This window comes from Leucoraja erinacea, chromosome 21 (genome assembly GCF_028641065.1).
Source record: "Leucoraja erinacea ecotype New England chromosome 21, Leri_hhj_1, whole genome shotgun sequence".
Classification (NCBI taxonomy): Eukaryota; Metazoa; Chordata; class Chondrichthyes; order Rajiformes; family Rajidae; genus Leucoraja; species Leucoraja erinaceus.
This window is the reverse complement of record NC_073397.1, coordinates 33764640-33789977: the sequence shown is the minus strand read 5'-3', so window position 1 is coordinate 33789977 and position 25338 is coordinate 33764640. Positions and strand designations below refer to the sequence as shown.

Genomic DNA, 25338 nt, shown 5'->3' with positions numbered 1-25338 from the left:
AATCAACATTCTTCCTAAATAAAATTTTTGCTCAATGTGCAATTGCAATTAGCAAGGAAAGGAACTGTCTTTCTGCAAAAGGAATCACTGCTTATTTTGCCTTTGAAAACGGTGGATATTTTCCAGAGAATAGAATTATTTTCCACTTGAGGAGCAATGGCAAACATTTTAAGAAAAGGGTTCTAAAAATAAAAATTGTAACATAAATTACAAAATTGCTTCGAAGCTGCCACAATACATTTTCCTAGTTTCATTGTTACTAATTGAATCTTACTGTTATTCTGGATTTGAATTTGATATTCAAATATTAAATAAAAGAATAAAGTATATCAAATTCTGTAGAGGCATAGATGGGATAGACAGCCAGAGCCTTTTTCTCCAAGATGGAAAAATCAAATGCTAGAGGGCAAGTCAAGATTAAAGACATCTATACTCCCAAGCCTTTCCTGACGTCTTCCGAGGCTACATGTATATATGTATGTAGTCGGATTATGTTGTGCTATTCTTATAACAAATGTAAAGCACTTTGGCCAACGAGAGTTGTTTTTTAAATGTGCTATATAAATAAATGTGACTTGACTTGACTTGACAGAGGTTTCGGGTGAGAGGGGCAAAGTTTAAAGGAGATGTGCGGAGCAAGATTGTTTTAACCACAGAGGCTGGTTAGTGCCTGGAACATGCTCCCAGGGGTTGTGGTGGAGGCAATTACGAAAGTAACCATATAACCATATAACATTATATTATAGAAAGTAGCATTAGAGACTTTAGAAGAGGAAAAAGCAGGAACGGAGTACTGATTTTGGATGATCACCCATGATCATATTGAATGGCGGTGTTGGCTCGAAGGGCCGAATAGCCTACTCCTGCACCTATTTCCTGTTTCTATTTAAGAGCCACATGGAATGGAAGGGAATGGAAGGATATATGAGGTTATCCACTTTGGCAGCAAGAACAAGGAGACAGATTATTATCTCAATGGTGTCACATTGGGAAAAAAGGAAGTACAACGAGACCTGGGTGTCCTTGTACACCAGTCACTGAAAGTAAACAGCAGGCAGTGAAGAAAGCTAATGGCATGTTGGCCCTCATAACGAGACCAGTTGAGTATAGGAGTAAAGAGGTAGTTCTGCAGTTGTACAGGGCCCCGGTGAGACCACATCTGGAGTATTGTGTGCAGTTTTGGTCTCCTAATTTGAGGAAGGACATCATTGCTATTGAGGCAGTGCAGCGTAGGCTCACAAGGTTAATCCCCGGGATGGTGGGACTGTCATATGAGGAAAGATTGGAAAGGCTGGGCTTGTATTCATTGGAGTTTAGAAGGATGAGGGGCGATGTTATAGAAACATATAAAATTATTAAAGGACTGGACAAGCTAGATGCAGGAAAAATGTTCCCAATGATGGGGGAAGTCCAGAACCAGGGGCCATAGTCAAAGAATAAAAGGGGGGGGGGCATTTAAAACTGAGATGTGAATCTGTGGAATTCTCTGCCACGAATGGCAGTAGAGGCCAATTCACTGGATGAATTTAAAAGAGAGTTAGATAGAGCTCTAGGGGCTAGCGGAATCAAGCGATATGGGGAGAAATCAGGCACGGGCTACTGATTGTGGATGATCAGTCGTGATCACAATGAATGGTGGCGCAGGCTCGAAGGGCCAAATGGCCTCCTCCTGCACCTATTGTCTATGTTTTCTATGATTTATGTGCAGGCAGATATGTATGTGTGGCACAGACATTGTGGGCTGATGGGCCTGATCCTGTGCCTTACTGCTCCACGTTCTACGAAAGACATGCAGCAAATGACACTGTTCCTGCATTCTTATATTCTTCCTATCGAGGCTGAGATCTGAGACTCGTTTTCCGTTCAGCCAGTGTTGCTGAGTCGGCCTCAGTTTCGACTTTCAATTAGAATCTATGACAAATATGCAATTCAAACAAAGCCTTGTGTTCAACGTGAAATGCCTCACGTAGCGATCTTACTCGACACACGAAAGAGCAGAAAAATACAAATTATAAAAAATTGAATTTAGTCACAGAAAAAGGACACAAAGTGTTAGAGTAACTCAGCGGGTCAGGCATCATCTCCGGAGAACATGGATGGGTGACTTTTCGGGTCGGGACCCTTCTTCAGTCTGAAACGTCACCTCTCCATGTACTCCAGAGATGATGCCTGACCTGCTGAGTTACTCCGGCACTTTCTGTCAGTCTTTAATAAATCAGCATCTGCAGTTCCTTGTGTCTCCGATTAAGTCACGAAACTGATTGTAAAATGTAGATAGTCTTTTTGAGTTATTTATTGCAGCATTTTTAAGAAAAATAAAGTGAAATCATTATAACTGATTCATAATGTCACACTCTAAGAATACTCCTTACGTATGTAGAATTTTGTGTGTCTTTTTAGATTTCATATTCAGACTAATAAGCAATAAGTTTGAACTTGGATGCTTTTCCAATATGTCTCAAATTTCAACTCCCTCTTGATTTTATGGATATGGTATGAAGGTTACTACATCTTCAGATTTTATTAAACACATATTGGTTTCATCTTAGATAGACACAAAAAGCTGTAGTAACTCAGCGGGTCAGACATCATCTCTGGAGAAAAGAGAAAAGGTTCAGTTTCGGGCTGAGACCCTTATTCAGACTTCAGTTGTCAGTCTGGTGAAGGGTCTCGACCCGAAATGTCACCTATTCATTTTCTCCAGAGATGCTGCCTGTCCCGCTGAGTTACTCCAGCTTTTTGCGTCTATCTTCGGTTTATACCAGCGTCTGCAATTCCTTTCTTCACATCTTGGTTTCATCTTTCTCTGTACAATTATGCTCACAGTCTTTATCCCAGAGTAGAGGATTCAACAATTAACGGGCCTGTCCCACTGTACGAGCTAATTCAAGAGTTCTCCCAGGTTTCCCCTGATTCGAACTCGGAGAATTACGGTAATAGCCGCTCGTAGGTACTCGGAGCTCTCGTGGACATTTTTCAACATGTTGAAAAATCTTCACGAGTCTTCATGAGCTTACCGCGTTTCCCGAGTACCTGCCTTTCGGGTTTCGGGCCGAAATGTTGCCTATTTCCTTCGCTCCATAGATGCTGCTGCACCCGCTGAGTTTCTCCAGCATTTTTGTCTACCCACAACAGTTCCCTTGACACACACGGTGAAGATATAACTTGGCCATAAAGAGACAATGGAGAGATAATAAAATATATTGATGAAGAGAATTTTAATTGCAGAATTCTCAGTCACAGAAATATAAGTTGAAGCAGAGTCCGTAAGTTGTTTATAAATGGAATTAGTTCAAAGCATAAAAAGTACTGAAGAAAACATGAAGAGAAAAAGAAAGATTGTAATAAATAGCTTGTGAATAAAAATATTAGCAACCAAATTAATGCCGTACGATTCTATGAATGTTCTGGCCAATTCTGAGAAAAATGGGAGAATTTAATATGAGCAACAGAATATTTCAGACTAAGACCTTCGTCAGTCTCTCAGTCTATCCAGAGATGCTGCCTTTCTCGCCAATACTTTGTTACTCCAATATTTTGGGTCTATTTGCAGGACCCAGGGGGAGATGGACTAAAAAGAGAATGAATTAGAACTTGTGAATCAAATATATTGTGCAGAAGGAGAAATAGAGAGACAGAACTTTGTGTGTGTGTGTGTGTGTGTGTGTGTGTGTGTGTGTGTGTGTGTGTGTGTGTGTGTGTGTGTGTGTGTGTGTGTGTGTGTGTGTGTGTGTGTGTGTGTGTGTGTGTGTGTGTGTGTGTATATGAGTAAGTGTGTATGTGTATATGTGTGTGTGAGTGTATGTGTATATGTTTGTGAGTGTGTATGCGTATATGTGTGTGTATGAGTATATGTGTGTATGAGTGTGTATGTGTATATGAGTAGGTATGCGTATATGCGTGTATGTGTGTGTATACGTGTGTATGTGAGTAAATGTGAATGTGTATATGTGTGCATGTGTGTGTGAGTGTGTGCGTGTGTATGAGTGTGTGTGATGTGCGTATGAGTGTATATGTGTATATGTGTATGTGAGTATGTGCACGCATGTAAGAATAGTCTCAGAAACAGAAAATAAAAATAAGTCGCATTAGGTATTTTTAAACATCCTAAAACTATTTACAAGCTAAAGTAATGAGGTATAGAATTGTTCCCTCCCTGGGCTACAGATGTTCGCTGGTAATCATTGGCACATGTATTGTTCGAAAGGCGTTTTGGTGCTGATCATTAAACTTAATTTTCTGTGATCTCTTTAAATACTGAATCAACTGAACCACCTACTTTGGTACTAGACTACCAGACTGTGGTCCTCAGCTGCTATCTACCTCATTGGAGACCCTCGGGCTACTTTCAATAGTACTGAATTTATCTTGCACTCAATGTTATTGCCTTTATCAGATATCTGTACACTGTGGACGGCTCGATTGCATTTTCTTTCAACTGACCGGTTAGCATGCACCAAAAAGCGTTTCACTGTACTTTGGTACACGTGGCAATATACTAAACTAAACTAAACCAGAGGTGATAGAGTGGTAATGCACTAACTTCAAGAACATGACATAGTGGCGTATGTCAGTCAGCAACTTGTTGCAGCCACTATTCCATCATTGCCACATTTACTGGATGATTTTTGATTAATAATGCCATGCAATATTTGGATTTCCTTGCTTTGTTTCATCAAAGTCAGGGTCATTACATATAGATAACCTGCTGTGCTCATAGGCAAGGCAACACAGCTGCGTTCACAAAACACTGCTACAAATAAACATGGGTCTTATACAGCAGTTTTTGTGCTGAATAGAAATCTGGTAAACGATAATGTGTCTAACATGAATCCCTGAGGCCTTCAGTTATGTATTGTGCTCAATGACCCACAGGCATTACTTCAAAACGTGTGTGGGAAGGAACTGCTGATGCTGGTTTATACCGAAGATAGACACAAAATGCTGGAGCAACTCGGCGGGTCAGGCAGCAGCTCTGGAGAAAAGGAATAGGCGACGTCTCGGGTCGGGACAACTTCTTCATGCTGAAAGAGACTGGCGGGGGGAAGGGTGGGGGGGGCGGGGAAGGGGTGGAGGGGGGGGATAAGCTGGGGGCAAGAAAAGGCCAGAAAATATCAGTGGCAGCAACAGCAACAGTTGATCTCAGGAAGGGTGGAGCCCACAATGGTCCATTGTTGGCTGGGGAAGGTGTGATGGCAAGATGGAGACAAGGATGAGAACAGTGGAACTGGTAGGACGGCGAGGGCGAAAGAGGGGGAAAGAGAGGGGAGGGGAAGGAATGCAGGAGTTACTTAACATTTAGAGAAATCAGCATTCATGCCCAAGAGAAATATGTGGTGCTGTTCCTCTGATTTGCATGTGGCCTCTTTCGCTGAGGATGATCAGGTATGCTCACATTGAATGGCGGTGCTGGCTCGAAGGGCCGAATGACCTCCTGGAGGGTGGGAGGAGACAGCAGGGGAGCTGAGGAAGGGGAGGAGACAGCAAGGACTAACAGAACGTGTGTGGGAAGGAACCTGTTCCAGGTGCGACAGAGGATGCAGACTCCCCAAACGGAATATGAGGTGCTGTTGCAACCTATTGTCTGAGTTTCTCCAGCTTTTCTGTGTATCCTCCTGCAACCTATTGTCTATTGGAACCCTTCTTCAGTTTCCAGCAATTTGTCATTTTTATTGTTACTCCAGCATTTTGTGTATATTTCTATGGTTACACCTCCATTTTGTGTGTTTTGTATGCTCCAGTGATGCTGTCTGACCGGCTGAGTTACTCCAGCACTTTGTGCCTTTCTTCCTCTGAAGAAGACAACCTATTCATGTCCACTTGTGATAGACAATAGACAATAGGTGCAGGAGTAGGCCATTCGGCCCTTCTGTCTGAACCGCTGAGTTACTCCAGCACTTGGTGTTTTACCTTCCATTCATACCTGTCTGAACTATAGAGCCATTCCAGTCTAATTGATGGAGGAAGAAATACAGAACATATAATCTTTGTAATATGACTGCCACAAGTCAGACAGTGTATGTAATGAATGTCATTTAAACAGCACCAAGTAGGAGACAATGTGCACTGTTCTGGTAAAAACAAAGACATAGTAATTTAACTGCTGCTGAATAAATCAACTCTTATCATGAATTGAGTTTGATCTTGACATTAACTACATGACACACATTCCATAGTTTCCTCTGTATATTAAGTTTCATTATAGGATTTTAAAACAAATAATTAAACAGACACCTGATTGACACTGATGGACTTGCACAATGTTAGGTATCATATAATTTTTTGTCTAACAAAATCTTTATCCATCACTTAAGATCTGCAAAGAATCCAACTGCAGTACAATCTGTTGTGTCTTAATTAGTACCTTGGTTTGCTGAGAACACAAAGTGCTGGAGTAACTCAGCAGGACAGGTGGTATCCCTGGAGAAGATGGATGGGCAATGGTTAGGTTTGGGTCATCGAAATGGCCTATTCCTTCACTTCATAAATGCCGCCTCACCCGCTGAGTTGCTCTCTCAAGATGCTGCCTGACCCACTGAGTCACCCTCTCAAGAGATGCTCAAGATGCTGCCTGACCCACTGAGTTACTCCAGCACTTTGTGTTCTTTCTTCACTAAATTCCAGCATCTGCAGTTCATTGTGTCTCCGCCTTGGTTTGCTTGCCTTATACAATAAAATGCCCTCTTTCTAAAAGACATAAGAGACATACAGCACAGGAGCAGGTCCTTCAGCCCAACTTACACATGCCAACCATGATTGCCTCGTCTACGCGAATCCCGCCTGCCTGCGTTTGTCCAACATCCCTCTAACCTTTTCCTGTCCAATCTATTTTTAAATTGTGGAACACTACTGGGCACAAATTAGCCTCCATATATCCCATACACCAACAATGACTACTTTGCAAACATGCCTACATGACGGCCTCTGAGTAAAAAAGTTGCTCCTCATAGACAATAAACAATAGACAATAGGTGCAGGAGTGGGCCATTCGACCCTTCGAACCAGCACCGCAATTCAATGTGGCCCTGGCTGATCATTCACAATGAGTACCCCGTTCCTGCCTTCTCCCCATACCCCCTGACTCCGCTATCATTAAGAGCTCTATCCAACTCTCTCTTGAAAGCATCCAGAGAATTGGCCTCCACTCCATTCCAATGCTCTTATTAAATCTCTCCCCTCTCACCTTAAATCTATGTCCTCTGGTTCTTGATTCCCTTGCCCTGCGCAAATTATTCTGCCGTCATTTCCCCTTATGATTTTATACATGTTTAATACGTTTTGCTAAGATGTTGTTCCACATAGACTAGGGCAGTGTTTCCCAACCTGGGGCCATGGCAAATTTCAGGGGGGGGGGGGGGGGGGCACAGAAACATTTTGGGATTTAGGGGGCCACAGGTTCAATGAAGGGGGGCCACAGAGCTACCTAAATTTCAGTTCTAATAAATTTAAATAATGTAGTTGAAATATTTTTGATGTTTGAGGAATAGAATAAAAGAGAATGTGTGTGCAATTAATAGACACTGATATTTTTATGGAAGGTATTATAATATTGAAGTCCTTTTTTTCCACTAATAATGTCAGGGGGGGGGGGGGCACAGAAAAATTAAAAGATCCCAATGGGGCCATGAGCTAAAAAAGGTTGGGAACCACTGGACTAGGGAACCAGGAATAGCTAAAATTGAATGGAAAGTAGAATTGGACGGGACACAAAGAGGTGCTGCTCTAATCTCATCAATCGCAAAGTGAGCAGATTCGTTAAAACTGAATGAAATTATATATTTCAATATGCATGCCTGGATAGCTTCAGATGTAGTCCCATTTGCCTTAATTTGGACCATCTTCCATGAAACCATTGCTATCCATGTACTTGTTTTGTTTAGTTAGAGACACGGCACGGAAACAGGCCCTCCGGTCCACCGGGTCCGTGCCGACCAGCAATCCCTGCATATGAACACTATCCTACACCCACTAGGGACAATTTCTACATTTACCAAGCCAATTCACCCACAAACCTGTACTTCTTTGGAGTGTGGGAGGAAAGCGAAGATCTCAGAGAAAACCCACGCAGGGCATGGGGAGAACGTACGTACTCCGCACAGACAGCACCTGCAGTCGGGATCGAACCCGGGTCTCCGGGGCTTCATTCGCTATAAAGCAGCAACTCTACCGCTGCGCCACCGTGACCCCTCCACCCCCACCCCACCCCCCTCCTGCTACTTTCCTCCATCTGGCTTCACAATCCACAAAGCTTTAAACCCGTCTCACACCTTCTGTTCTTTTCACTGAGCTTTGTTCCACCCATCTGCTTATTAAACCCCCCACCCCCTACCAATGTTGATCTATTGCCTGCCACACTTTGTCCTGCCTCTCCTGTTTTCCAGCTTTCTTCTCCCTCCCCCACAACCAGTGTGAAGAAGGGTCTCGAGCTGAGACAACACCCATCTATTTTTCTCCAGGAGCTGCCTGACCTCTGCTGCCTGAGTTACACCAGCACTAGGTGCCCCTGTGTGTCTTCACCATCCTGTCTACGTGTCGCTACTTCCAGGGAACTGTGTCCTTGTCACTCAAGGTCTCTCTGCTCTACGGCACTCTAAGGCCACGGCCATTTCCCATGCAAGTCCTGCCTTGGTTTAATTTACTAATATGCGTCACCTGAATTTGTAATTTCAATGCTTCGAATCATTTATCTAACGCATAAAGGATTTTGACCATTTCATTTACAAGGTTAAGCGCTGAATTATTGAAAGCAGGCTCACAATCCTTCATGAACCTTATTACATTAAGGATAAAGTTCTAAGGTTTAGCAAGAAAAAAAGCCACTTGCCAGAAGGATTTTATGCTTCACCGCTTTCATTATCACTCCTGCATGGGATTTCTTCATCATGGTTAATTAAAATTTGTCTGGATTCATTGTGTGATGTTACTGATCAGTAGTTCCTGGTGACTGATGATGGTTGGACTGCTGAAAATTAGGATAACTAGAGGAACTCTTGTGTGGGGTTTTTTCAGACGTTTTAATAAATTTAAGGCACGGCAATCCATATACTTTACTTACACCATTTTCTTTAGATTAAATATTTAGATTAAACTACCTTTATTTACACGAGAAGCCTTTTCCATATTTGCGCAGATTATCTTACTCAATTCTTTGGACAGACTTTAGTGGTGTTGTAGAGACAGAGAGTAGTTTAGATTAGATTAGAGATACAGCGTGGAAACAGGCCCTTCGGCCCACCGAGTCCTTACTGACCAGCGACCCCCGCACAGTGACAGTACCCTACACACACTAGGGGCAATTTACATTTATGCCAAGCCAATTAACGTACAAAACTGTACGTCTTTGGAGTGTGGGAGGAAACCGAAGATCCCATGCAGGCAACAGGGAGAACGAACTAACTTCTACAGACAGCACCCACAGTCAGGATCGAACCCGGGTCTCTGACGCTGTAAGGCAGTAACTCTACCGCTGCACGAATGTGCCGCCATAATACAGCACAGAAAGAGGCCCTTCGCCCCCAACTCATCCATGTTGACCAAGGTGCCAGATCCAAGCTAGTCCCATTTGCCCTTATCCCCCTAAACTTTCCTATCCAGGTATCTGTCCACATATCTTAAAGTCCCAGCCTGCCCAACCTCCCGCTGTAACTTATGCCCTCAAGTCCTTCATTGTAACATCCTTCTCTGCACTCTTTCCGACTTCATGGTATATTTCCTATAGCAGGGTGACCAAAGCTGAATGCACTACTTTAAGCACCATCGGCTTGTACAACTGTAAACATCACGTTCCAATCCCTAATTCAACGAACGATGAAGGTCAGTGAGCCAAAAGCCTTCTTCACCACCTGATCTATCCTTCTTTTGAAAGCACGATTAACTTTTGTGAATTTGTCGGTATTAAGTTACTGTTAATTAAGCATTGTTATCTGAACCAGGGTGACCAGGTGAGAAAGCTGGACATTGCATCACATAATATCATTACGCAGCAAGGATGCTAATTGTATCCCCTGGCTTAGCCAGTGAAGTAGATTCTCAGGCCATGTCTTGACTATTTCTGAATACTCTTGCCACTTGGCAACATTGAAAAACATCTAAAAACTGCACAAAGTCCATTAAACTATTGAAAATCTTTTTAAAAATTGGAACAGAATGAAACTAAAGCATTTAAAATGACATAACGTGCCTGTTGACAGATCAACATGTGTAGAGTGTTTCTATCGAGAGCAGTTAGTCTGGGAACAAAACCTAATTGTAGTTCTCTTAGAGTCAAAGGCCATGGCATTTTCGCTACTACAACAGCATGAATACAGAGTGAGTACAGCCTTTTGATCTACTGTTTAAAAAGTTCAATGGATTTCATCCTGCAATTAAGGAATTCATTACATTCTAACTCCATGCATCTGGCAAACAGTAAAAATAAAATCAATTGACAGTCTGACATACTCCACATAAAGGCCACATAGACTCATTCTTGTGTCTCAAAAGCCCTTTTGTCTCCTGCTGAGAAAAACAAATGTCTTCTACAAATGTGAATTACTTTTTGGTGACGAGTTTGGAGAATATTGGTGAAAACAATGAAATTATTATCAGCCTCTAGAACATTCCCAAATGGGTCGTTGATATTCCCCATGGCCTGTTCATTCATATCACCAAAGCAAAAGGAGATATAACCTGCAATTCGTGGTGTGTTTGTGAATCTTAAGCATGATACCAAACATGCTGTTCGTGACGATACAATGATCTGTAAATTCTGGTTCATAAAAAGAGAAACAAAGTACTTGACTAACTCAGCGGCTTCCACCAGCACTTTGTTATTTTTTTGCTCCCAGATTCCAGAATTGGCAATCTCTTGCCCATGTCATCCAACATTCCCCATCCATATTCGGCCCACTCACCTGTGTTTGATCCCGATCCCTCTAAACCTATCCTTTCCAAGTGCCTACCTAAGTGTTTCTTAAATGTTGTGATAGTATCTGCCTCATCTACCTCCTCCGATTCAGATTCAGATTCAGATTCAATTTTAATTGTCATTGTCAGTGTACAGTACAGAGACAACGAAATGCATTTAGCATCTCCCTGGAAGAGCGACATAGCATAATGATTTGAATAAATAATAATAAGTGTCCGGGGGGGGTGGTGATTGGCAGTCACCGAGGTACGTTGTTGAGTAGAGTGACAGCCGCCGGGAAGAAGCTGTTCCTCGACCTGCTGGTTCAGCAACGGAGAGACCTGTAGCGCCTCCCGGATGGTAGGAGGGTAAACAGTCCATGGTTGGGGTGAGAACGGCAGCTCGTACCACCGTTTGTGTAAAAAAAAGTTGCCCCCTTGAGTTACCATTAAATCTTTCCCCCCCTCACCTTGAATCTATGTCTTCTGGCTCTCAATTCCCCTACTCTGAGTACAAGATTCTGTGCATTTACCCTATCTATTCCTCTCCTGATCTTGTACACCTCTGTAAGATCACCACTCATCCTCCTGCACTCCAAGGAATAAAGTCCTAGCCTGCTCAAAGTCTTCCGATACCTACATCCCGGTAACATCTTCGTAAATCTTCTCTGTACCTTTTCCAGCTTAGCAACGTTTTCCCTATAACAGGGTGACCAAAACTGAAGCCAATGTCTTATACTGTAACATGACCTCCCAACTTCTCCCATTTTTGTCCATAGATGCTGCCGCACCCGCTGAGTTTCCCCAGCACTTCTGTCTACCTTCGATTTTCCAGCATCTGCAGTTCTTTCTTGAACATTTTATCTACTCCACTGCGATATCTCCTCAAGGTATGTCTACTTTGAAGATGTTGCCTATTTCCTTCGCTCAATAGATGCTGCTGCACCCGCTGAGTTTCTCCAGCATTTTTGTCTACCTTCGATTTTCCAGCATCTGCAGTTCCTTCTTGAACTCAATACTCTGACTGATGAAGGCCCACTTTTAGTTTATTTTAGTTTAGAGATACAGCGCGGAAACAGGCCCTTCGGCTCACTGGTCCGCGCCGACCAGCGATCCCTGCACATTAACACTATCCTACACCCACAAGGGACATTTTTTACATTTACCAAGCCAATTGACCTTCAAACCTGTACGTCTTGGGAGTGTGGGAGGAAACCGAAGATCTCTGGGAAAACACACGCAGGTCACAGGGAGAACGTACAAACTCTGTACAGACAGCACCCATAGTCGGGATCGAACCCGGGTCTCCAGCGCTGCATTCGGTGTAACGCAGCGACTCTACCGCTGCGCCACCGTGACCGCCCTATCTACATGTACTTTGGCTTTGTTGAACTCAACAAAGGATTGGTCAGAAGTAAGACTGGTAGGTCAAAGAAAAAATAAGTGATTTCAACAACCTTTAGAGGCTGCTATCTTTCAGATATTAATGGAGTGACATTAACTGAAAGATAAGAGACAAAAAAGGGATAAATGAAAATAAATGACAAAAGCATAAATTCACCAAACAGTTAAGTAATAATGTAGCTAAAACCAGCACAACAAAGAAAGGGCCAAGAACATAATAGTTTAAAGATATTGAGAGTTAAAATAAACTGACAGAAAATGTGTAAATAAAATAATAGGTAAGAGATATAAAATAGGAAATTGGATTAAGTTTTTAATAATGTAAAAAATGGGGAAAGAGTGAAGGATAATGAATAGATCGTTTAAATGACACAGAAAGAGGACAATGGCATTTTTAAGCAGTATTTTATCAGATTTTTCATTATTTTGGGTACAAAATAAAATCTATGTTTCAGCTGACTGTTGGGCAACATCAGTCTGCAGAACTCACTATTAGATGCTGTAAAGTGTCAAACAAGAATGATACAAATCACTCAGACTACCTGGAAATGTTCTGTTCCTGGCTGTTGTAGGAGTTTTATGTTCCTAGTTCCCGATGAGCGTTGACCACCTCCGCCATTCCAGGCGGAGTTATCGGAATCGTCTTGCAAGCCGCAGTTTAAATCATCGGTTGGCACGTTTTGATCCAGGGTATTTCGGCAAAAGCTGAAATGGGAAGCCGCTGAAAATGGAAGGGAAAGTGAGCGGGTGAGTTGCTGAGGAGGAACGCTATAAACCTTATCCACATTCGTCTACACAACAAGAAGAACTGTATCACAATCAACAACTTATTAATTGAACACTTCAAACTCCAACGTTGTAATGAAGCAAAGACACTATCAGCCTGCCAAAGAGGCCAACTGAGGCATGAGCCTGCCCTGGAGCTCCTGTGCTATCGATTCCAAGAAGAAAGATATTTAGCTATTTCTAAATGATTGTGTGTATATGTCAAGTGAGAACTAAATTAGCTTTGACTCCAGTCTCAGATGGCTTGCTGACTCTCATCATTTTGATTCACATCTGGATACTTGGGTGACACACTGGAGGGGAAGAGCGACAGAGAAACTATACAATTAGAGGTTATACCAAGCAAGTGTGAGATGTTGCACATTTGGAAGATTGTTCCCGATGTTGAGGAAGTCCAGAACTAGGGGTCACAGTTACAGTCACAGTTTAAGGATAAGAGTGGACTATCTTGCTCGCTATAGGATCTTTGGTCAGTGGTGGTGGTGGTAAAGAGGACAGTGGCATGTAAGAGACCTTTGGATAGGCACGTGCATATGCAGGATATGGAGGGGTAAGGATCATGTCCAGGCAGGGATTAACTAGGTATCATGTTCGGCATGGACATTGTGGGCCAGCGAGCCTGTTCTTGTATTATCCTGTTCTATGTTCAGATAAGAGGAAAACCACAATGATGGAAATCTAAAATTATAAATATGTACGAACATATTTCTCTAACATCCACAGAGCAAACTGAAGGGGAACTGAAGAGTAAAATTGTGGGACCTGTCGAAACAATGGAAGTTCGACATCAGCATTACAGTTCACAAATACCTCCAGAGAAAATAGTCCAAGACTTTAGCTTACTTTACATTGTACCTTGTACCTTCCGAAGATTCCACCAGGGACTACACTGGAAGTTGGACAATTTTATACCGGACAATTTTTACATTTTTATCAAGCCAATTAATCAAGCCAATTAAGCTACAAACCTCATCAATACTCTGACTGATGAAGACCGGTGTTTAGTTTAGTTTAGATACAGCGCAGAAACAGGCCCACCAGGTCCGCGCTGACCAGTGATCCCTGCACATTAACACTATCCTACATCCACTATGGACAATTTATCCATTTACCAAGCCAATTAACCTACAAACCAGTACGTCTTTGGAATGTGGAAGGAAACCGAAGATCTCGGAGAAAACCCACGCAGGTCACGGGGAGAATGTACAAGCTCCACACAGACAGCACCCTAGTCGGGATCGAACCCGGGTCTGCATTTTGCTGTAAGGCAGCAACTCTACTGCTGCGCCACCGTGACACCGTACAGCAGTACAAGCATTGGTGAGGTGGAGTACTACGTGCAATTCTGGTTGCCCTGCTATAGGAAGGAGGCAATTAAGCTGGAAATGGTTCAGAGAAGATTTACCAGAATGAAACCAGGACTCGAGAGCTAAAGTTATGAATAAGGAGGGGTGGATAGGCTGGGACGTTATTGCCCCGTGGAATGTTGGAGGCTGAGAGGTAATCTTATAGAGGCTTAGAAAATCGTGAGGAGCATACATAAATCAAATGGTCATAGTCTTTTTCCCAGGTAGAGGAGTCCAGAATGAGAGGGCGTAAGCTTAAGGTAGGAGGGGAAATATTCAAGAGATCATGAGAAGAATAGATCGGGTAGATGCACAGAGTCTTTTACCCAGAGTAGGGGAATCGAGGACCAGAGGACATAGGTTTAAGGTGAAGGGGAAAAGACTTAATAGGAATCCGAGGGGTAACTTCTTCACACAGAGGGTGGTGGGTGTATGGAACAAGCTGCCGAGGAGGTAGTTGAGGCTGGGACTATCCCATCGCTTAAGAAACAGTTGGACAGGTACATGGACCGGACAGGTTTGGAGGGTCACGGACCAAGCGCAGGCAAATGGGACTAGTGTAGCTGGGACATGTTGGCCGTGTGGGCGAGTTGGGCCAAAGGGCCTGTTACCACACTATATCACTCTATGACCATGACTCTAGGGACCTGACGGGCAATTTCTTCACACTGAGGATGGTGCCGGTCTGGAATGAGCTGTCTGAGAAAGCTGCAGAGGCATAAACAATGCAATCTTAGACAGGTAACTGTTCTGGAAAGATTTTGTGGGAAATGGGCCAAATGCAGGCAAATGGGACCAGCTCAGTAATAAAACCTGTTTAGCATCAGCAAGTTGGGCCAAAAGGCCTGTTTCGATGCTATGACTCTACTTGCGTTACTTAAAAACTCAGGAAAGTTGCGTTGAATATTTAGTGAATGACGTACGACTCAATTAGTGATGGAGGTCCAGTTATTCGCAAGAGTAGGATATTCCCCATTCAGAACAAAATCATGACAAAAGTCAGGAGTTAATTTATTTTTGACAAGGACCAATTTGCCTTAAGATTGGAGGGAAAGGTCCAATATACTCTGTAATCGGATTCTGTTTTCCATGAACATCATTATTAGAAAGGTGTGAAAAAAATAACTCCCTAGAGTATAATACAGGCATTAAAAATGAGCTGGTAAAATATTGAACTTGTAAAGGCTGGGTTAGGTTTGGAGCTGTGTAAATTCTTCTCACAATAGCACAGATCCATTAGTTGCAATACACTGCTATCAATCAGATGAAAAGAGGCCTGGAGAGAATTAGAAAATCAATGCATCCCTACCATAGTACCATTATGCATCATATGCATGGCAATTCACAATGATTTTTATGTTCAAAACATTGTTAAGATTGCCGTCTGAAATAAATGGATTGGTTATTCCTTATGCGATAAACGCTTTTTTCAAAATACTAATAGCATTCTCCTGTGGAAATTAGGCAGTTTGAAGTCAGAGCAAACATACATATAATATATATACAGTTCTATTTCATTTCTGAATGGGAAAACAAAATTGATATATTTTTGTTAAGCTTTTGTATCTATGTGATCTGCCTTGTTTGATTTTTTTCCTTCTTCACTTAGCCCACAATGCATTCAATCTGCCACTCATTCTTTTTTATACCCAAGGAAACTGCAGGTGCTGGGGGTTTTTTTTTTTTAAGTGCTGGAGTGACTCAATGGGTCAGGCAGCATCTCTGGAGGACATGGATAGTTGATGGTTTTGGTCAAATTTTAAAATGGTCCTGATGCCAAAATATTTCCCATCCATTCCCTTCACAGATGCTGCCTGACCCACTGAGTTACTCCAACACTTTGCATCTTGCTCAAGATTTCAACATCTGCAGTTCCCTATGTCTCCATTTAACTTTCTAGATTCTAATCATGTACAAATAGTCTAAGAAAGAACTGCAGATGCTGGAAAAGTCAAAGGTAGATAAAAATGCTGGAGAAACTCAGCGTGTGAGGCGGCATCTATGGAGCGAAGGAATAGGTGACGTTTCGGGTCAAGACCCTTCTTCAGACTGATGTGGGGGGGGGTGGGGAGCGAGTAGAAGAAAGGAAGAGGCAGAGACAGTGGGTTGTGGGAGAGCTGGGAAGGGGAGGGGAAGGAGGGAGAAAGCAAGGACTACCTGAAATAGTCAATCATTTGAGAAATTTAAAGATGCAAATTTTTATTTACTACATGTGCAAGAAAAAATAACCAAATGCAAAATTATAATTGTTCTTTGTATAATTAGGTTTCCTAATATTTGAAAAATATCAAAGCCTGCATTTTCTTTACATAGTGAAATGTGTTGAGCAATGTTATCTGCATTTAGTAAAATTAAGTATAGCCAAGTAAAGCTTAAGAATGATTCGTTGATAGACCCTAATTACTTTGTTTAATAGACAATAATCATTTTGCTCCGTGTAGCATGCTTCTTAACTACAACTAATCACCAACGGGAATATCTCCAACCTATTCATGAACTGGATAGTTTTTACCTTCCTAATTGCTCCATTTATTAAAATTTCAACAGCTTTTACGTGCAATGTTAAAACTAAAAACTGCAAAGTACATTTCTCAGTCTGAAAATTGCCACTGTTTAACATTGAGATGACACAAGCCTGTGACTGGCTTGGCAGAAATTCAATGTGGCACAAGGAAAAAGTCCACTAACTCTTCATATTAGTTATATGAAGTCATGAACAGGCAAATGGCATTTGCTAAATCTTTGCAATTAGCATTTTTTAAACAAAGGAGCAATTATTGATGATTAATTTATTTTTCATTATTATTGATGATTTCCTCATTATCATTTTAACTTTGAAGCCCATTGTTACATTGTTAAACTATGTAATCATCTTTATAAATATCTTGCAATCAGCTGCCTCACAGCACCAGAGACCCAGGTTCCATCCTGACCTTGGGTGCTGTCTTCATGGAGTATGCAGGTTCTCGCTATGTGTGGATTTCCTCTGAGTGCTTCCAAAGATGTGTGGACTTGTAGGTTAATTGGACCCTCTGTAAATTGCCCCTAGCGTGTAGGGAGTGGATGAGAGAGTGGGATAACATGCAACAGGTGATCGATGGTCAGCATGGAGTTGGTGGGCCGAAGGGTCTGTTTCCCTGCTGTATCTTCCTTTCAATCGACCATTTATTCAATCATTCAATCGGCCATTCAACCAATCAATCAACCAATCACTCATAAATTCAATCAATCAACCAATCGCTCCCAAACCATCCCCCTTGAATGATTATAGAATTGTTTAATATAAAGTATTTTACTAAATGCTGACTGATCATAAAATGTGAAAACTACAATTACAGAATGAGGTGGGTGATAAGTCTGGCATTTTCTGAGCCCAGAAAGACGTGATTGAGTTTAAGGACATTTTCTCCATAACTGTTTAAAAGGTTACAAACAAAAAGACAGCAACTTGATTGCTGATATTGACAAGCTTAAGATGGGTGAGATTCTTTGTACTATTCACACAAAGTCTAAATTTGTTGCATTCATTCAAAGTCAGCAGCAACGCTGATTTTAGAAACAGAGCAAGAAAACCTGGGAAATAGAGAAAAAATAAAGATGAGGCTGGATAATTCATGACGAGTTTGTACAATCAGATGTCAAGCTGTTTTATGAAGCATCTGGAGAGGCTTTTAGATCACTGGTGATTAGGAAAGAAGGTCTCTCCTACCTGTTGAAGGCTTTAATATTTAATTGCTACATGCTCTGTAAGCACTCATATGCATTACACACTGATGGATACAGTAACTGGGAGTGCAAATAAGATCATAGCACATCGAAGAGTACACTGCAACAACAGGCCCATTTGCCCAATGTCCATGCCGAACATGATGCCAGGTTAAATTAATCTCCGCAGCCTACATGGGATCCATAACCCCTCATTATTTTGCATATGCATGCGCCTCATATTGTCACGTGTACCGATAGACAATAGGTGCAGGAGTAGGCCATTCAGCCCTTCGAGCCAGCACCGCCATTCAATGTGATCATGGCTGATCATCCCCAATCAGTACCCCGTTCCTGCCTTCTCCCCATATCCCCTGACTCTGCTATTTTTAAGAGCCCTATCCAGCTCTCTCTTGAAAGCATCCAGAAAACTAGCCTCCACCGCCCTCTGAGCCATAGAATTCCACAGAAATACAGTGAAAATCGTTTGTTGCGTGCTATCCAGTCAACAGCAAGACAATACATGATTATAATCGAGCCATTTACAGTGTACTGTATAGATACATGATGAGGGAATAACGTTTAGTGCAAGGTAAAGCCATCAAAGTCTGAAATATTGCTGAAGGGATTTTAAAAGTGTGGGGCAATGGGAATATGTGATAGTAGATCTGTGGCTAGTCGCCTGGGTTGGGCACCTTCTTGGAAATCCATGATCATATACGCCTCCACCATCACCCCATGTAACACATTCCAGGCTCCCGCCACTAAAGACTTTACTCCTGTCACCTTGAAACTCTGCCCGCCAGTATTTGACATTTCTGCCCTGCAGTAAGGGATCTCACTGTCTGTGCCTCTCATCATTCAATATGCTTTTGTCTGGCCTGCCTTCATCCTCTGGGAATACCGGAGAAAACAATCCAAGCCTTTCCAACCTCTTGCGGCACTGTGGCGCAGCGGTAGAGTTGCTGCCTCACAGCGCCAGACACCCGAGTTCGATTCTGACAACAGGTGCTGACTGTGCGGAGTTTGCACGTTCTCCCTGTGACTGCGTGGGTTTTCTCCAGGCGCTCCGGTTTCCTCCCCCACGCCAAAGATATACAGGTTTGTCGGTTAATTTAGCTTCAGCAAAAAATTGTAAATTCTCCCTAGTGTGTGTACGATGGGACTACTGTACGAGGATCGCTGGTCGGCGGGGTCGGTGAGCCGAAGGGCTCGTTTTCGCGCTGTTTCTTGATTAGAACGGGCGTCAAGGGTTATGGGGAGAAGGCAGGGAAATGGGATTTGGAGGCAGAAATCAGCCATGATTGAATGGCGGAGTGGACTCGATTGGCTGAATTGCCTAATTCTACTCCTATAACTTGTGTACTTGTGAACTGGTATCACTAAACTAAACTAAACACTCCTTCTTGGAATTCACTTCTATTTTCTCTTTGCACTCTTTCAATGGCGATTTAATTCCCTCCCTTCTTCCCAGAAAAAGTGCGCTGCACGTCGAAGGAGAAGAGCATGTTTCCAGGTTACAAACATGTGTCTGATTGTTCCATAATTTAAATGTATTAACTGGTATGTCAAGTAGGACTTTAATATTCATATTCTATCCTCAAAGGAAATGGTCTGAATATGTATTCTCTGTCTGTGCTACGGTATTAGACATCAGAGATTGACTTCTAATTGTAGCCATTGATTTGGTTACATTTACAATGCAGCAGAGTTTGCTTTCTGATTTCATGGTAAGTATCTGCAAACTGTAGATTATGAAATATTATTGATATCTCCGTGCCTTAAGCAAGTGGTTAAGCAGCTCCAACATATCACACATATTACATCCTCATTTGCAGAATGACATTATTCTTGTAAAACTGAGTATAACATTTGAACACTGAGAGAAAGCTATAATAATTTGTGTGAAAGTACCCACTTAATAAAATAAATATGCACTTCACCTTTTGAAAATTTGCCATATGAGCTATTTTAATCATTGTTCCAAACACCATTGCAGGAATTATGAAGCTGCCCATTTATGTCAATCTTTCCAAATGTTGAAATACTGCAATGTAGAAACATTGAATGTTCTTGGAATATTTTATGTCAATATTTAATTTTTATTATTTAGAAATAATTGGATCAATCAATATTAATCAATAATTATTTTATCAATTATTTGTAAATCAATTATCTTTTGCTTTGTTAATAGAGAGTTACAGCAGGGATCTAGACCTTTCGGCCCATCAAGTCTGTGCTTACTACCAACCGCTCATTCACACTCATCCCAGATCTCAACTACATGGCAGGGGGGCAATGTACAGAGGCCAAATAACCAGCGGACTGGCATGTCTTTGGGAAGTAGGAGGACACTGGAGCATTTGGAGGAAACCCATGTGGTCACAGGCAGAACGTGCAAACTCCACAAAAGGTAGCAGCGGAGGTCGGGATCAAACCCTGGTCTCTGGAGTTGTGAGGCGACGGTTCTGCCAGGTGTGTGGAAGGAACTGCAGATGCTGGTTTAACCCAAAGAGACACAACATGCTGGAGTAACTCAGCGGGACAGGCAGCATCTCTGAGTTGAAGGAATGGGTGACAATAGACAATAGGTGCAGGAGTAGGCCATTTGGCCTTTCGAGGCCAGCACCGCCATTCAATGTGATCATGGCTGATCATCCCCAATCAGTATCCCGTTCCTGCCTTCTCCCCATACCCCCTGCCTCTTCTATTTTTAAGAGTCCTATCTAGCTCTCTCTTGAAAGTATCCAGGGAACATGCCTCCACCGCCCTCTGAGACAGAGAATTCTACAGACTCACCACTCTCTGTGAGAAAAAAATGTTTCCTCATTTCCATTCTCATACTCCCTATTCGTAAACTGTGGCCCCTGGTTCTGGACTCCCCCAACACTGGGAAAGTGTTTCCTGCCTCAAGCGTGTCCAAACCCTTAACAATCTCATATGTTTCAATGAGATTCCCCTCCAGTCTGAAGAAGGGTCTCGACCCGAAACATCACCCATTCCTTCATCCCAGAGATGCTGCTTGACCCGCTGAGTTACTCCAGCATTTTGCGTCTGTCTTCGGCTCTGCCGGGGTGTGTCACTGTAATTCTGCTTTAATGCCTTGAATTGATTATTTTCACATTCTACAATGTTGTGTTGACCCTGACTAATTCACCAGTGTGTAACGTGATTGAAGAATTTTAAACTGCACACGTCTCCACACACACTCCCCCACCAGTCAATCTCTTCCTCTCAAACCCACTCAAAACCAACAGCTTGGGGGAGAAATAATGTCCAAGTGTTTATAGCGTGCTCACTGTTCACCTTGGCCTTTGATTTGGCTGTGAACAAATGTCTATTCCAGCTGTGTGTGAGTGATTGCGAAACCTGCACGTCCCTTTTAATAGAATTAATTTCATTGACATTTGTTTTAGCTTTGCTTTCTGGCAGGGGCTTACACTCAGCAAATTAACAATGAGAATCCAACAAGCATTTTCCAATCAAGTCACGCCTCCACTTCAGTACATCCATTCACCAAGTTCAATTATGTTTCTTGAGCAATCTCTCTCTATTACATTAGCCTCATTTACTGCCTTTATTTCTGAATGCTGAGAAGACAAATTACTTCATTAAATTTCTCCATGTCAACAACTGCAGATTATTAAGTAATTTTATCCCGGAAAGCCATATTTTATATTCAATTACTGCATTTTTTCCAGAAATTTAAATGTCATTTATTTTCAATAATTAGAAAGCTAACACAGCTGAAGAAGGGTTTTGGCCTGAAACGTTGCCTATTTCCTTCACTCCATAGATGCTGCCTCACCTGCTGAGTTTCTCCAGTATTTTTGTTTACCTTCAGTAATAATTCTTTTTTTTCAATTGGCTGGGCAGTTTATTCACAAAATACTGGGATTCAACTCTGAACGGTGGTAGAGGTTTTATTTCAAATACTCAATGTATTTTAATAAAATGCAATAAGCTAAAAATATATGTTACACTTAAAGCAATATATCTATATTCACATTAATAACACAGTGTTCATAGCTCGTTAACTGTATCTGTAGCTCACACAGAATCCATTATTGATCTGTTCTCTCATCCAAATCATATTAAGCCTTGGGGTAGAGTGAAAAGAGAAATGAGTTGATCTATTGCAGATGGATACTTCTCTGTGAATTAATTAGTTTGTTTGTCTAGCGATATCCTATGAAGTTTGCACGTCGTCCCTGAATTCCTCTTTTATTCTGAAACCAGTTTAAGCACGAGAAATAACACATCAAAATGCAATAACAATATCCCTCCGTTGTCCTCAGTCTCATTGCTTACAGGACCTTGAACTGCAAAGTTGTCCTCAAATTTAAGAACTTGGCCTCAAATAAACTATTTTGACAAGCAGACTATTATCTAAATGGTGGCTGATTGGGAAAGGGGGAGATTTGCAGCGAGACCTGGGTGTCATGGTACACCAGTCATTGAAGGTAGGCATGCAGGTGCAGCAGGCAGTAAAGAAAGCGAATGGTATGTTAGCTTTCATTGCAAAAGGATTTGAGTATAGGAGCAGGGAGGTTCTACTGCAGTTGTACAGGGTCTTGGTGAGACCACACCTGGAGTATTGCGTACAGTTTTGGTCTCCAAATCTGAGGAAGGACATTATTGCCATAGAGGGAGTGCAGAGACGGTTCACCAGACTGATTCCTGGGATGTCAGGACTGTCTTATGAAGAAAAGACATGATAGACATGATTTATACAATCTAGAATTTAGAAGATTGAGTGGGGATCTTATAGAAACTTACAAAATTCTTAAGGGGTTGGTCAGGCTAGATGCAGGAAGATTGTTCCCGATGTTGGGGAAGTCCAGGACAAGGGGTCACAGCTTAAGGATAAGGGGGGAAATCCTTTAAAACCGAGATGAGAAGAACTTTTTTCACACAGAGAGTGGTGAATCTCTGGAACTCTCTGCCACAGAGGGTAGTTGAGGCCAGTTCATTGGCTATATTTAAGAGGGAGTTAGATGTGGCCCTTGTGGCTAAGGGGATCAGGGGGGTATGGAGAGAAGGCAGGTACGGGATACTGAGTTGGATGATCAGCCATGATCATATTGAATGGCGGTGCAGGCTCGAAGGGCCGAATGGCCTACTCCTGCACCTAATTTCTATGTTTCTATGTTTCTAAACGAGAAATATAATTTGAAGCAAATACTGAGATGATGTGGGGGGATTAAAACATTTTTTTTTCTAATATTCAAAATAATTTGGGTACAGGTTGGGTCTTTATAAAACACAGGTGATGGCTAGACATACATTGCGGTTTTCAATGTGTTCAGCGCTGACCAAAACAATTAGGTCATCATGGAAAGACACCAAATGCTGGAGTAACTCAGCTGGTCAGGGAGCATCCCTGGGGGACATGGATTGGTGATGTTTTGGGTTTTGATCCTTCTTCAGACTGATTGCAGGGGTGAAAGAAATCTAGAGTGCAGGGCAGAACAAAGTCTGGCAGGTCTTAGATGAAGATAGACACAAAGTGCTGGAGTAACTCAGCGGGTCAGGCAGCATCTCTGGAGAAAAAGGATGGGTGATGTTTCGAGTCGGGACCTTTCTTCAGACCCACACAGTGCTGGAGTAACTCAGCGGGTCAGGCATCATCTCTGAAGACAAAGGATTGGTCTTGTCCTGACCTGAAACGTCACCTATCTTTTTTCTCCAGAGATGCTGCCTGACCCACAACTGAGTTACTCCAGCACTTTTTGTCTATCTTCGGTATAGACCAACATCTGCAGTTCCTTTTTCTACATGGTCATGGACGAACTGGGGCAAGGGGTGGGGGAGGATTGATCGGCAGATGGTCGGCCAAAGACCAGAGATGGTATGAGACCAGAGGATCAGAGAGTTGCGATTTGCCTCGTTAGAGGATTGACATAGAAACATAGAGAATAGGTGCAGGAGTGCAGCCCTTCGAGTGCACCGCCATTCAATATGATCATGGCTGATCACCCAACTCAGTATCCTGTACCTGCCTTCTCTCCATACCCCCTGATCTCTTTGCCACAAGGGCCACAACTAACTCCCTCTTAAATATACCCAATGAACTGGCCTCATCTACCTTCTGTGGCAGAGAATTCCACCACTCTCTGTGTGAAAAATGTTTTCCTCATCTCGATCCTAAAAGACTTCCCCCTTATCCTTAAACTGTGACCCCGTGCTCTGGACTTCCCCAACATCTGGAACAATCTTCCTGCATCTAGCCTGTCCAACTCCTTAAGAATTTTGTAAGTTTCGATAAGATCCCCCCTCAATCTTCTAAATTCTACACATATTGACGAGATGGGAATGTTGATGTCTATTTTCATGAAATATTTGACAAGTCAACTTTGCCTCCAAAGAACTGAAGAGGCAACAACTTGTATATGTAACACCACCTTTTATCCCAATGCAGCAAGGCATTCTAATGGCACATCATGCATGATGTGCAGAGAGAAGCTGGGAGCCAAGGTACTAAATGCCCTTGGGTTTAATATTACTTTGTTAATCCATTATATTTACATTTAAGATCCTTCAGTTAACTATATTTGGAGATGATGGAGACAAGAAGAAATATTTTTTTCCTCACTAGGACATGAAACCGTTTGAAACACGATTACATGCATTCCTCTACACAATGTAATTGCAATGTAATTGTTAGTCCTATCTAAATTAACAAATAAATCAATACAAATTAACAAAAAGGAACGATTTTAATCGACTACCAAGCAAGGCGAGGTTGGTCCACAAATCGAGGCGGACGAATTAACAAATAGCCACCTCTAAGTTTTAAACTGCATTTTAAAAAAGTGTTCTTTGGTCAGATAAATCACTGCAGACTCGTATCCATACACAGCAGCGACAAGCGAAAAGAGATCCCAGATTAAAGCTTCCCAACCGCGGAATACAAGGGAAGAAAAGACAAATCCGCGCCGTGGGTGAATATCGATCAATTGGGATCATTACTTTGTCACAGAATCTTTTACCCACATTTGCTTATGTTAAAAAAAAACTACGTTAAGGGACCTGATGAATCGCCGTCGGCAACAGCTGGAAGCCTCCGGATACTTTAGTCTCCAGCTATGATCTGTGCACCAGAATAAAAATCAACGACAAGATAGCGGGTTACCCTTATGTTCGGATTAACATTGCAATGAATGTCTTCAGCGAGCACAGTCTGTCACGCTGTGAACAATGCTCAGCCTCC

The 25338-nt window shown here is 42.2% G+C and overlaps 1 protein-coding gene across 2 annotated transcripts in view; it reads right to left on the bottom strand.

Moving 5' to 3' along the window:
* Positions 1–25338, bottom strand: part of LOC129707508 (sterile alpha motif domain-containing protein 10-like) — an 82166-nt gene that overhangs the window by 56311 nt on the left and 517 nt on the right. For both annotated transcript variants that reach the window (XM_055652608.1, XM_055652609.1), the window contains exon 2: positions 12831–13009. In XM_055652608.1, the coding sequence (XP_055508583.1) occupies positions 12831–13009 (179 nt within the window). The remainder of the gene's footprint in view (positions 1–12830; positions 13010–25338) is intronic.